Source organism: Panthera uncia, chromosome D1 (genome assembly GCF_023721935.1).
Source record: "Panthera uncia isolate 11264 chromosome D1, Puncia_PCG_1.0, whole genome shotgun sequence".
In the NCBI taxonomy this organism is placed as follows: Eukaryota; Metazoa; Chordata; class Mammalia; order Carnivora; family Felidae; genus Panthera; species Panthera uncia.
This window is the reverse complement of record NC_064808.1, coordinates 15,422,031-15,435,295: the sequence shown is the minus strand read 5'-3', so window position 1 is coordinate 15,435,295 and position 13,265 is coordinate 15,422,031. Positions and strand designations below refer to the sequence as shown.

At 43.1% G+C, this 13,265-nt stretch overlaps 1 protein-coding gene across 5 annotated transcripts in view; it reads right to left on the bottom strand.

Annotated features, from left to right (window-relative positions):
* Positions 1-13,265, bottom strand: part of AMBRA1 (autophagy and beclin 1 regulator 1) — a 179,340-nt gene that overhangs the window by 141,106 nt on the left and 24,969 nt on the right. For 3 of the 5 annotated variants that reach the window (XM_049617294.1, XM_049617312.1, XM_049617302.1), the window contains 6 exons: positions 5,882-6,135; positions 5,426-5,484; positions 4,743-4,926; positions 3,733-3,905; positions 2,722-2,788; positions 715-2,168 (listed from right to left, as the gene is read on the bottom strand). In XM_049617294.1, coding sequence (XP_049473251.1) covers positions 715-2,168; positions 2,722-2,788; positions 3,733-3,905; positions 4,743-4,926; positions 5,426-5,484; positions 5,882-6,016 — 2,072 coding nt within the window. In that variant the 5' untranslated portion in view covers positions 6,017-6,135. The remainder of the gene's footprint in view (positions 1-714; positions 2,169-2,721; positions 2,789-3,732; positions 3,906-4,742; positions 4,927-5,425; positions 5,485-5,881; positions 6,136-13,265) is intronic. The other 2 variants (XM_049617321.1, XM_049617331.1) reach the window with 1 other exon arrangement.

Here is a 13,265-nt window from a genome sequence, read left to right as displayed (position 1 = left end):
TACACCCACTCTGTTTCTTCCATGGAAGAGTTGCCTGGGATGCCGATCTGAGTATGGAGAGGCCTTCCTTCCGTGAATTATTCTTCTTCCCCACCTTGAGGTGAATGTCCATCTGGAAGATCTCCTCAAAGAATCTTAATTAAGCAACTAACTTGCTATCCAAAAAATATGTATCTCTAAAGCAGACTTTCCTCAACACATATATACACGTATTATTTTCTTTTTCCTTTGTCAAGTTGCAATGCTCCAGAAGGTGAACACAGTTGTCCAAAGAGACACAACTGAAAAAAAGCCAATATACTAATCTGTACCAAGCAGGTTCTCTTTTACTACCTATTTCTAAGCACTGTGGACCATTTTCTTTTTCCACAATAACCAGCGCTGCACATACAATCCTCCAAGAAGGTCAAAGAACAGGGCAGAGGAAGTCAATGGCTCCACCTCCATTTACATCCCTAACCTGATCTGCACTCTCCTTTAGGCTAACAGTCTCATGAACTTAGCAGAGCCAGGTGACTTAGACTGCTAGGCCCCATCCTATCTCTGCCACCAGAGCAAGTTTTCCAGGAAGATGCAATGGACCTTAGGGAGACCAGAACCAGATGTATGGGTCCCAGACACTCCAGATCCAGCCACAACATCTACAGGACTGAAGGAAGAGACAGAAGGAGAAAAGTAAGGGATACAGGAGAAGACAAGAAAGCACCTGCTTACCTCCTGAGTGAATCTTCCTCGGAGCTCTCCTCAGGCATATCCTGATGTAAGGCCTCCTGTGTTACAGTTCCAGATCTGCTGGACTGGGTGTAAATTCTTTCCCAGTGGCCCGTCTCCTGGTTGAAGGCCACCCCCACAGTCCTCTCCTCCTGCGGACTAGCAGAGCTGCTCAACTCCAGCCTGCTGGAGCTGGGCGTTTGGCCCTCAGTCCGCTCAAGGGGTGGTAACTGGCTGCCACTTGACGGCATGCCCTCGAAGGTGCTGGGGACCTGCCAGGAGGAGCTGGCCTCACTAGAGGAGTAGTTGGGTGTGGTTCTTTCCCAGCGCAGGGTGTCGTTGTTGAAGGTCAGGAGATTGTGGCAGGCGCGGCAACGGTTTAGGTGGCCACGAGACAGGTTGGAGTTGTTCTCGCTGCTGTGCGGGGTGGGCTGGTGGGAGGGGCCTGGCCTCTCGGACTCAATGTTGTTATTGAGCATTTCCTGGGCCTGTTGGGTCTGGGGGGCTTCCCCGCTCAGGCTGTGGTCCAGCTCCTGAAGCCGGTCATATTCCAGAAAGAAGCGTCTCAGGTCACATTGAAGCTCATGGCGAATGCTGCCTGAGTTGTTTTGGCTGGAGCCATTTCCTCCATCTGACTCAGCTGCCAACCCTGAAGCTGGAAAACCCCTCCCTTCTGTGGCTGAAGTGTACACAGACGCCTGAGAGCCACCTTCTTGCTGTCTCAGCACAGACAGCAAACTCACCGAAGAGGCACTGGTCCTGGGCGGAGGCATGGATTCTGCCTCAGAGCGGGAGTTCAGACTGAGCACTGTCCGGGTCCACTCGGACCCTGTCAGCCCGGGAGCTATTTCTCGGTGATACCTAGAGGGGTGGCTGGACAAAGGGCCTCCCAAAGAGCGACGGGTGGGACCCAGACTGAGGTTGCGGAGCGTGTTGCCGGCAGTGCTGCTCTGGACTGTACTGAAGGCAGACGGCCGGTTCAGGAGGCCCTGGTCCTGCTGCGTTGACGAGGCCTGCTCCGGGGGATGGAAGGGCTCGGTCTGTACAAAAGAAAAGGAAGGGGTAGTAGCCCTGGCAGAAGCAGGGGGAACACTGTCCTGGTGTGGCAAGAGGGAAGGAACTCGAGTGCCAGAGCAGCGGCTGCAAAGGCACAGGATCCCAAGGTGCTGGCAGCACTCAGCTGTGGGGTAACTGACCCGCTGTCGGAGCCTGATGTAAGCGGAAGTCCTGGGGCGCTCCGTGGAGGGCTGAGGGGGAGGCGGTGGGGGTGAGGGGGTAGCAGACTCTTGCACTGTGCTTTGCTCTCCCACCTGGATGCCAGAGGAGCGGGAGGACAGCATGTGCAGGAAATTGTGGAGGAGAGGCGTCCGGCGAACTGGCTGTGATTGCAGCAGGGCACGCTGACGGTAGTGGGATAACTCTGTTCCGTCTATGGGGATCTCTGGTTCGTCATCACCCTGCGATGTGGAGCAAGGCGGGGCAGGGGTAGAGCAAGGCGGTTAGGTAGAACCTCCAGGTAAATTAAGAAAGATTAACTGTTGATAACCATCCGCGAAAAACAACCTTCATGGATAGACAACAACTCTACCCCGGAAGCACTGAGGACCAACCGGCTTCAGATTCAGAATCATCATATGGTATCACATTATTCATTTCCGATTAGCAACATTTCTGAATGAGTACAGCTGGCAAGCCAATTCTATTACAAAATGCATCTCTATGACGGAAGCAATGAGGGGAAGAAAATGTCAACCAGCCCAAGGCACATAATGACAAGCTATCCAACACAGCCTGGTGACTCTAATGAGGCAATCACCTGGGGGTTTCAGAATTGACTCCCCTGTCAAGATTATGGCTATAACTTTGAGCACACAGTCTGAAACTAGCTTTGAATTCCAACTAGAAAAGAAACACCTGGCCATTACAAATGACAAGTCCAAATAATCAGAACTGGAGAACTAGTTGAGAAAACAACCCACAGTTGAGATGCAGTTGGAAATGCTAACTTACCTGCTGATTAGAGGGGTTAACAATTGCTGTGAGTAAGTAGTGTCCAAGAGGGTCAAATCTCACGAGACTGAAAACACAGAAGAAGAAAAAGACAGACACACATAGATGTTAATTGAGAAGAGGAAGCCTGTGTTCAAATTTATAGCAATCATTACTAATAACTGTGGGATTACCCAGGTATCCACTTCACGCTGGAAGCTTTCAAAACTTTCAAACAGATTAAAATAATAAAGTTCAATACTTCTTGTTACTTCCTCACACTTGCCAGAATAGGGGAATATGTATCACAAAAATAATTTCAAAAAGCACCTAGGCTCTCATCCCAAGAAGCAACTACATTAAGCACATACTGGCTCATAGCTAAGAGCCTATCATCAGAGTAAAGCACAGGTCACTCCCAAACTCTGCCACAGGGTTACTTCTTCCCTCACACAGCAGCTCCACTGGCAAGGAGCAGGGGTTGTGTGACAGTGAACTATCTCAGCATCAAGTGGCTGAGACCAGAAAATTTTCTTATATCCAGCTGCGATACCAAGAGGACCAAAGAAACCAATGCCTCATCTGTATTTAATTCAGGCAATGTGTGTTTTGATCTTGGGGGCTAAATATCCACAGCAGATTTGATACATACTTACATCTCCATTTTCCAGTTTGATAAACACAGACAACTGGGGCTAACAACTACCTACCAAGCTAACCTCTACCTGAACAACTTTCAGGTGTTCCTCCCCCACACACACAAAAAAAAGGGCTCTACCCCAAGTCCAGATAGCTTTGAACCTAAAAGACCTTCTAACAACCCTGGTCTACAGAGCCCAGAAGAGGAGGCCAATAAGGAACAGCTAAAATGAACTGTTGATTGGCCAGCAACTTAAAAAGTAGGAGGAGCCTCACAGATAACCCCCTGCTCTGAACAGGCGTAACAAACTGCTTCCTGAGGTGACAGCAAGTGTAAATGCTCTCTGCCATGTGAGTCCTATGCCAAACATCACTAGTGGGCAGAGCACTCACCGGACCCGTTCCATCTCGCTAGCTGTCTTCACCACAGCAAAGGGCTCCCGTCGACTCCAGTCCCAGAAGTGGATCTCATTGGCAGTGGCAATCAGCAGGAGCTGAGCCGTAGGGTGGAAAGCCAGGGAAGCAATGGCATTGTTGCTATCTGTGAACCAGCTTTCACTGCCACCCTATAAATGAACCAATCCAAATAGTCTCCGGTTACAAACTAGCAGGAGGTTAGGATGTCAATTTCAAAAAAAAAAAAAAAAAAGGACCATTTAAGGTAAAATGACCACTTGTACAGCCTACTTTAAATATGTCCTCTGTAGACTGTTAAAAACTGAGAACAAACTGAGGGTTGATGGGGGGTGGGAGGGAGGGCAGGGTGGGTGATGGGTAGTGAGGAGGGCACCTTTTGGGATGAGCACTGGGTGTTGTATGGAAACCAATTTGACAGTAAATTTCATATATTAAAAAATAAATAAATAAATAAATAAATAAATAAATAAATAAATAAAAAATAAATATGTCCTCTGTAAAGTGTAGAAAATCAGTGATCTGGCAGTGTCACCAATTTATCAGAAAATTATTACTGTCAGCTCAGTTCTCCCAAGTCACCTATAATCCAAAGCAATGAGTATCCACACAATTCCTGTTTCTGAGGCCTGTGAAAACGCAAGCCTGGTGCGTGACATGGTAAACAAAAAACCACCAGCAAGTCAGGAAGCATATTGCTTTGGTGATCATGATCAGAATATAATACAATCCTCGCTCTAAAACAAAAGGCATCTATCCCAAACACGTTTTAGAACCTCCTATACTATGTCACGATGGGCAGATGGAAAAACAGTTAAACAGGGTGTTCACCTTAGAATGGAGGAATATTATTCCTATTACTTAAGTGGGCAATGACTACCGCTTACTCACATGTAGTCCTAAGAACCTAGCTAGTTTCTCCTCCAGTTAAGAACTCAATGGTAAACAACTCTCTGCATTTAGAGTATCAAGGAAATGGAAATACTTACATGCAAATCCCAAATCCTAACCTCCCCATCCAGGCAGCCAGAAGCAATAAGGCCTGAGATGGTGGGATGAAAAGTGACACACCACGGAGTGCGGCGGTGTCCAATCAGAGAATGAACACACTTGCCAGTCTTCACCTCCGTAATATAGATATTATGGTTCACGTGGGTGGAGGCCAACAGAGTCCTAGAGGATTGAAGAGTAGGACGTGAATGTGAAGCACACAGGAGGGTAACCAACCTTCTCAGTTCTGGACAATTGGCTTTGGAATATTCTCCACCCTAGCGTGAAAAAACTACACCTTAGGCATTACAAACAACCGAAATATTCTGATCTTTGAAAGCTCTGGCTTCTCCACACATCCCCTTCAGAGAATATTTTTTTCCAGGTAGGAAAATTATCACTCCATCAGTGGCCTATATCACACAGGCAAAGGATTGTAATTGAGAAACTTCCCAAGTTTTGATCCTCAATGTCTGTTGTTTCCTTTGCTTATTCCTATTATTTCTATGGATAGCACAGCTCATCTACCTTCTTTCCCCTTCTGATACACTGGCAAAGCTCTATTCAAGCAATGTTTCAAAGAACCCTTAGGGATGTAACTTGGAAGACCAAGCTAGACCAAATATACATAAAGCAATGCTATCACAAGTCTTAGGTTAAGTTATAGGTAAGTACTAGGTACCTGTCTGGGCTGAAGGCCAGTAAGAATGTAGAGCGTGGACTATCAGGCAGTTCTACTCTCTGAAAAACAAACCAAAAAAAAAAAAAAAAATTAAAACACATTATTTATAAACTATGACCTACTCTATCTCAAAAGCACATGAACCATAGTAGATCAGTATTCAGTATAAGCTGAAACACTGGAAACAGTGATCAAAGTCACAAATTGAAAGAGAAATCCAAATTACCTTTAAGAAAAATGTCTAGTTCTAAAGACAAAAGATATTTCTAGCCCATGAATTCTTCCAAATTTATTTTTAAAACTCTGTAGGTTAGATATATCAATTCTCTCACACAAAATAAATGGTATCCCAACTCTACATAATTAGCCCATTCTAAAACCCCACTCTACTGTCCTAAAAATCTTATCCCATTCTACCCCTAAAAATCTTATGTCAAAAATATCCATTGTTCCCACCTTGCCTTCCCATTTCATCCACCGGGTTTTATCTTCCACCAGCTCCTGCAGAAGCCGCTGAGCTCCAAAGGCCCGAGTGCCCCGTTCTCGCCCCCAGAGTATCCGGACAGCATTCTTCTCTGGAACAACCTTCATGGCGTTCAGTAGCCACTGTCACACCAGGCACAGGAAGTGAAGGAGCAAGCAATAGCTCCGCAAGCTGATGCAGCTAAATTGAGGCCATTCAGGTCCTTGTAAGTTGTCTTCATGGAAATCTAAAGGATGGACATGAAATTAAAGAATATCTATTCTGCAATCAGAGAAGCTTCCCACTGAAAACATGATTCTAGCTCAAAGAGGAAAGTTCTGTGTTTTAATTTAATGACACTTTCTCAGGAAAAGACCCTTCTCCCAGAACTTTTTTTCCAAAAATATTTCACCCTTAAATTCCTTTCATATCATCAATAGATCAGCCTTATATCTAAAGAATAAGCCATTCTCTAAAGCAGTTACTCTGTTATTATTTTATCAGATAAGAACTTTTGTTACACATAAAAATAAATAAGGTCTTGGGGCGCCTGGATGGCGCAGTCGGTTAAGCGTCCGACTTCAGTCAGGTCACGATCTCGCAGTCCGTGAGTTCGAGCCCCGCGTCAGGCTCTGGGCTGATGGGCTCGGAGCCTGGAGCCTGTTTCCGATTCTGTGTCTCCCTCTCTGTCTGCCCCTCCCCCGTTCATGCTCTGTCTCTCTCTGTCCCAAAAATAAATAAAAAACGTTGAAAAAAAATTAAAAATAAATAAATAAATAAATAAATAAATAAATAAGGTCTAAAACCCTGTCAAAAACAAAAAACAAAACACAGCACCTGCCCTCCCCTTCTGGGCCACACTGCCTCCTTAGTCACCAGCTTCTCCCCCCCGCCCCCCCCATCACTTGGGCAGCTTCCAAACCAAAGAACAGGTAACCAATTCTAAAAGGCTATTTATTACTTGAGGGCTGGTTCTTATGCAGCAGCCTCAACTCTTATCTCCTCCCTAAAAGCATGTGCATAAGGACTACTTTGGGGGTATCTTTCTCACTCTCCTTTTCTCTTTTCCACAAAAGTTCCAGAGTAGTACAGAGAGGAGAAAACAGAAGAAAAAAATTTCAGTTCCTTTTTCTCATCCACCACAAGCCATAAGGGCATAAAACTATCACCACACACACACACACAAAAAAAAGGTCAACTAGCAGCAAAATATATATATACACATGTGCAACAATTAAAGAATTGTGGCTCCTCTATACAATGGAATATGCAGTCCAATAAAATGGCATTTCAGAAGAATACACGTAAAATGTTATTCACTGTAGCACTGTTTCTTCAAATGTTATGGAACATTTCAAATGTGCAGAAAAGTTGAAAAAACAGTACAATAAACACAGTATTCACCAGTTAAAACTCAAGAACTGTTAACATTTGGTCACATTTGCTTTATCTGTCTCTATGGACAACACTATATATGTGTTGTTTTATTTTTTTCTGCACCATTTCATCAGGCATCAATATGCTTTAACCCTATCTACCTTACTGTGCATCTGCAGGGAATAAGGACGTTTGACTTCATAACCACAATACCATTAGGTACACTGATTATCACCTAATACTCAGTCCTCATTCAAATGTCCCCAACTATTTAAAAATGGCTTTAATAGTTGCCTTAAAAAAAAAAAAATCCAATCAAAACTCAAGCAATTAGTTTGGATGTTATATCTCTTTAGTTTCTTTTATTCTAGAATGGCCTCCAAATTTTGCTTTGGTTGGTTTTACCTTTACTTATTCACAAGCTTTTTAAAATCCCAGGACAGGTACCTGGAGACTGTCTTACATACTAGTTTTGTCTGATTGTTTCTTCACAGTGCCATTTAGCTTACCTCTCTATCCCTCACATTTACTATAAATAGAAGGTTAGGTCTAAAACACTGATTAGATTTAGGTGAAGTATTTTTGGCACCTGCTTCACAGGTGATAGTATCTATGTATCACCCTCCCAAGCCCCACCCCCTGCTACAATGAAGCCTATCAGGTGGCACATATCCTCAGACTGAGTTGGTGGGACTTGGAAAATTATGTGATCATTTGGCAAAATATGACCACTTGGGTGAGTTTGTAACTGCCAGAGCTCTCTTTATAAAGGTACATCCCTCCCCTTTATAATTAGCCATCTGTGGTTAATATTTGGCCTCGATGGAATATCCTGTTCCTTCTCAACTTTTTGCTTAATGATTTAGCAGTCACTGATGATTCCTTCTTGAATTATTTCCTTTAGGAGCTGAAAAAACGTAGATTCTCAAATTCCATCATTATTTCTACATTTACTAGCTGGCATTGCTTTGGAAAGAACTTTTCCTTAACAACTGAAGCACAGCAAATGCTTTTTTTTTCCCCTTTAATTACTACTTCTGTCTTATTGTTTGTAACAGCAAAAAACTGGGGACAACTAAAGTGTCGATGTAAAAAGGGGACTGGATGACTAATCTACAATAAGGAAGATTCTCTGGGTACTGATAACAAGAAATCTCCAAAATAAAATATTGCTAATAGGGGTGAAAAAGCAAAGTACAAAACAATATGCATAGCAATGCAACTTTTTGAATAAGAGAAGAAATTAATGGTCACTCGTTAGGGACTAAAGGGAAAGAATGAATGGAGATAAATATGGAAATAAGACTTCTCAAATGTTTTCATTTTGTGTCACTTTTATTTTTGAAATGCATTACCTATTCAAAAAATTTTTAAGTGTATTTATTTATTTTTGAAAGACAGAGAGAAAGAGAGAGAGACAGAGCAGGGGAGGGGCAGAGAGAGAATCCCAAGTAGGCCCTGAGCTGTCAGAGCCCAACGAGGAGCTTGAACTCACAAACTGCGAAATCATGACCTAAGCTGAAATCAAGAGTCGGACACTTAACCAACTGACTGAGCCACCCAGGTGCCTCAAAAATCTATTTTTAAAATTCTTTTTTTTAATGTTTATTTATTTTGAGAGAGAGAGAGAAAAGAGAGCTCGTGAGCAGGGGAGGGGCAGAGGGAAAAGGGAAGAGAGAATCCCAAGCAGGATCCACACTGTCAGCTCGATCTCACAAACCATGAGATCATGGCCTAAGCCAAAATCAAGAATCAGACACTCAACCAACTGTGCCACCCAGGGGCCTCCAAAATTTATTTTTTAAATATTTAATGACGTGAAAAAATACAGTGAAAAAAGCAGAATAGAAAATTACACATATAGTATGATCCCTATTTTGTTAAAAAAAAAAAAAAGATCTTGGAGAACAGTGATACAAAAGAAATATAAAAAAAAAAATACTAACCAGGGCACCTGGGTAGCTCAGTCAGTTGAGCATCTGACTTCAGCTCAGGTCTCACAGCTCAGTTCATGGGTTTAAGCCCCACATCAGGCTTGCTGCTGTCAGCACAGAGCCCACTTTGGATCCTCTGTCCCCCTCTCTCTCTGCCCCTCCCCTGTTCATGCACTATCTCTCCTTCTCAAAAATAAATAAACATTAAAAAAAAAAAATACTAGGGCACCTAGGTGGCTCAGTTGGTTAAGCATCCAACTTCCGCTCAGGTCGCGATCTCACAGTTGGTGGGTTCGAGCCCTACGTCAGGCTCTGTGCTGACGGCCTGGAGCCTGCTTCAGATTCTGTGTCTCCCTCTCTCTGCCCTCCCCTCCTCACACACTCTCTCTCTCTCTCTCTCTCAAAAATAAATAAACATTAAAAAAAAAAACAACTAACCATGCTTGTCTTTAGGTGGTGGGACTATAAGTAACTTAGTACTTAGAAGAGGTAATGTTCTCTTCACTTTTTAAATTTAAAAAGTAATAAATGCTTATTGTAAAAGTGAAACAACAATGGGCTTTTTACATTTCACAAATGGCTGCAATATGAAAAGTATACAACTAGACGTATCCAAACACAGACAGAAGGGAAAATATTTATAGCCTGTGCTGAAAGGAGTTTTCTCCCTGGCATATTAAAATGTAAAAAGCCAGAAAGACTCTACAGAAAGACACAACTCCAAGTTCCTAGACGGATACAGCAGAGTTCCCTAAGGAGTGATGAAGGAACAAACTCTAGCCTATATCCTCACGGGACAGCTCTCATCCCTCATTAGTGCACGATATAAATATGTACACACTGAACATGTCAACATTCTGCAGGCCAACCTCCTGAATAAACTAAGGATGAAGTAACTGGAAGGAAATAATCTACTTGGTGACCCTAACAACTCACGGTTTAGTACCAAAAGTCTGGAAGTTAAACCGCCACACAGCTGAATAATCATTAACCAGGAAGGTGCCAGAAATACAGTTCCCATTAGTTCATCTTAATCCTTTACTGAGTCTAATTTTTTTTTTTTTTTTTTGAGCCTATAATTCTTTTACCTAATACAGAGAAGTTCAGAAGAAATGAATTTTGGGGCACCTGGGTGGTTCAGTCGGTTAAGCATCCAACTTCTGCTCAGGTCCTGATCTCACCATTCATGAGTTTGAGCCCTGCATCAGGCTCTACAATGACAGATCAGAGCCCAGGGCCTTCTTCGGATTCTGTGTCTCCCTCTCTCTCTGCCTCTCCCCTGCTCGCTCGCTCTCTATCTCTCTCCCTCCCTCTCAAAAATAAACATTAAAAAAAATTTTTTTTAATGAGTTTTGAGGGGCCCTTGTCTTAAGAGTGTGACATAAAACTACTTTCACAGAAATACATTTAAACCATTTATAATCTTGAGGCACCTGTGTGGCTCAGTCAGTTAAGCACCTGACTCTCGATTTCAGCTCAGGTCATGATCTTGCGGGTTAGTGAGATCGAGCCTTGCATCGGGCCCTGCACTGACAGCATGAAGCCTCCTTGGGATTCTCTCTCTCCTTCTTTCTCTCTCTGTCCCTCCCCAACTCACACGCAAACGTTCTCTCTCTCAGAATAAATACATTTTAAAAATTAGATAAGTAGGGGTGCCTGGGTGGCTCAGTCGGTTAAGCGTCTGACTTTGGCTCAGGTCATGATCTCACGGTTCGTGAGTTTGAGCCCCGCGTCGGGCTCTGTGCTGACAGCTCAGAGCCTGGAGCCTGTTTCAGATTCTGTGTCTCCCTCTCTCTCTCTGACCCTCCCCCATTCATGCTCTGTCTCTCTCTGTCTCAGAAGTAAATAAACGTTAAAAAAAATTAAAAAAAAAAATTAGATAAGTAAACCATTTACAATCTTCTAATGTGGTAAAAATAGCAGCAGTCCAATTCATACCAAAAAAATCTGACCTTCTGAACCTGTGTGACTCAAGAGGAAGAAAATATAGGTCACAAACATCGTATGATTCAGAAAACTGTGATATGACCTGAAGTTCCTACAGGAATCGGAAGAGGAAAGAGCTACTACAAATACCAGTTATCAAGAAAACTAAAAACTCAAGTCTGAGCTTACCAAAGAGCTTATCTATCAATTCCCAAGGACCCAGACACACTAAAAGTTCAAACAAGAGAAAGCTGGACTGATGCCAGAAGTCAAAGGGCCTGAAACAATTGCACGGTCCCTCTTTTGTCTGAAGAAAAATATTTGCTCTGTTTCTTGAAAAGGATAAGAGACTTCCACTCCTTACAGCTACCTGAGAAGAGACTTTACTTTGTTCTCTATAAGGAACAAAAGGAGCTAAATCAGACTGAAGCCAGACAGGCCCTGTTGCTGAGGAGGAAGTGCCAGTCAAGTGTGTTTTTCATTCCTCTTTTTAAAAAGGAGGAAGAAACAAGTTTCCCAATCTGTCCCTTAAAGCAGGCTGAGACAAAGGGTGCCAAGAATAGTCTCTGTGATGCCATTACACAGTCCCCAGAATCAATTCTCCGTCCCCCAAAGCCTTATGCAAGGAGAACCAGAAGGACACACAGAAATGTGTACAAACCCCACCCCCCATGACATGACTGAGCACTCAAAAAAGATGGGAAGATAACCCACCTTTAAAGACTTTCTCTTCTTAATTCTAGGACATAATTGCATTTAACAACTACTAACAAAAATCACCTATAGAGTATGCCACAACCCAGTGGGAACTAAAAGTTAGATTTAAAGGTTCCTCTAGCAATTTGACTAATGCCAGAAACTTTACTCCACCTTCTCCCTAGAGGACTTCAGGCAAGTTACTTAACCTCCCTGAGACTCAGTTTCCTTCTTTGTAAAACAGGAATGGCAATATTTGCTTCATCAGGTTGTGGTGAGGCTCCAACACACAAAGAGTGGTGGAGTGTCAAAACTATTGCTGTTACTGCTGTCACTAGTACTGAATACTCCTCAGGGTTCACCGTGGTCTCCTTCGCCAAACAATACAGCCAACTAAAACCCCAGAGACCCAAGATGCCACCATTCCCAAGAGTAGCAGATTTTTCTAAGAAATACTTCAAAGGCTATTACCAGACAACAAAGTAAAAAGTACTCAGGAAAATAAAGGATATTTGTGTGGCAAAAATAATTAAATGAGATATGAGCTACCTCTACAAAAGTCAAGTGAATTAAAAAACAACCAGGGATACCTGGGTGGCTAAGTCAATTGAGTGTCTCTCGATTTCGGCTTGGGTCATGATTCCAGAATTGCGGGATCCAGCCCTGTGTTGGGCTCTGTGCTGAGTGTGCAGCCTGCTTGAGATTCTCTCTCTCTTTCCCTCTGCCCCTCTCTCCCACTTGTTCTCTCCTTCTCCCTCTCTCTCTCTCTCTCTCTCTCTCTCACACACACACAAACACGCACTCACTCTCTCTAATAAAAATAAAAATAAGAACAGAACTAACTCAGAACTGTATCTGCAACCTGGCTAAAAATTCAGACCCAAAATCCTACCTTCCAATAGCATTCCAGAAGTGTGAATCAGAAAACTAACAGACCTCGAACGGGCTGTTAAAATGAGTCCAATCACCTCATTTCTTGAGTATCTGCATCTCTCTCCACTGCACTAAGTAGGCAGTCTAGGAGTCCAATCAACTGTGTAATACCAACACACATTCCATAACACAGAGGATCCATCCCAAGGTTAATTCTCTCAAGAAAAAAAAAAAGTTCTTTAAATACTAAATCTAGGACTACTTGCATAAGTAAAGCTCTCCCAACAACTGGAAAATTAGCAACAGAATGTCAGGCCTTTAATTAGAGGCCTAAAAGTGGCCCAGTACTCTTTAGAAACTCCACGTAGGTGGAAATATACACAGTTTTCTACAATTGGCAGCTTTGTTTTCATTAATAGGACTTTTTACAAGACATTTTAGGATACTTCAAATGACACTATATAGGATCCAAATCCAAAATCCAAAATGAGAGTGCCACAGCCAGCAACCAGACTAGAATACTTCCACACAGCCCTGCCTGACTCCTAGACTAGACTGAGCTTAGAGGTGG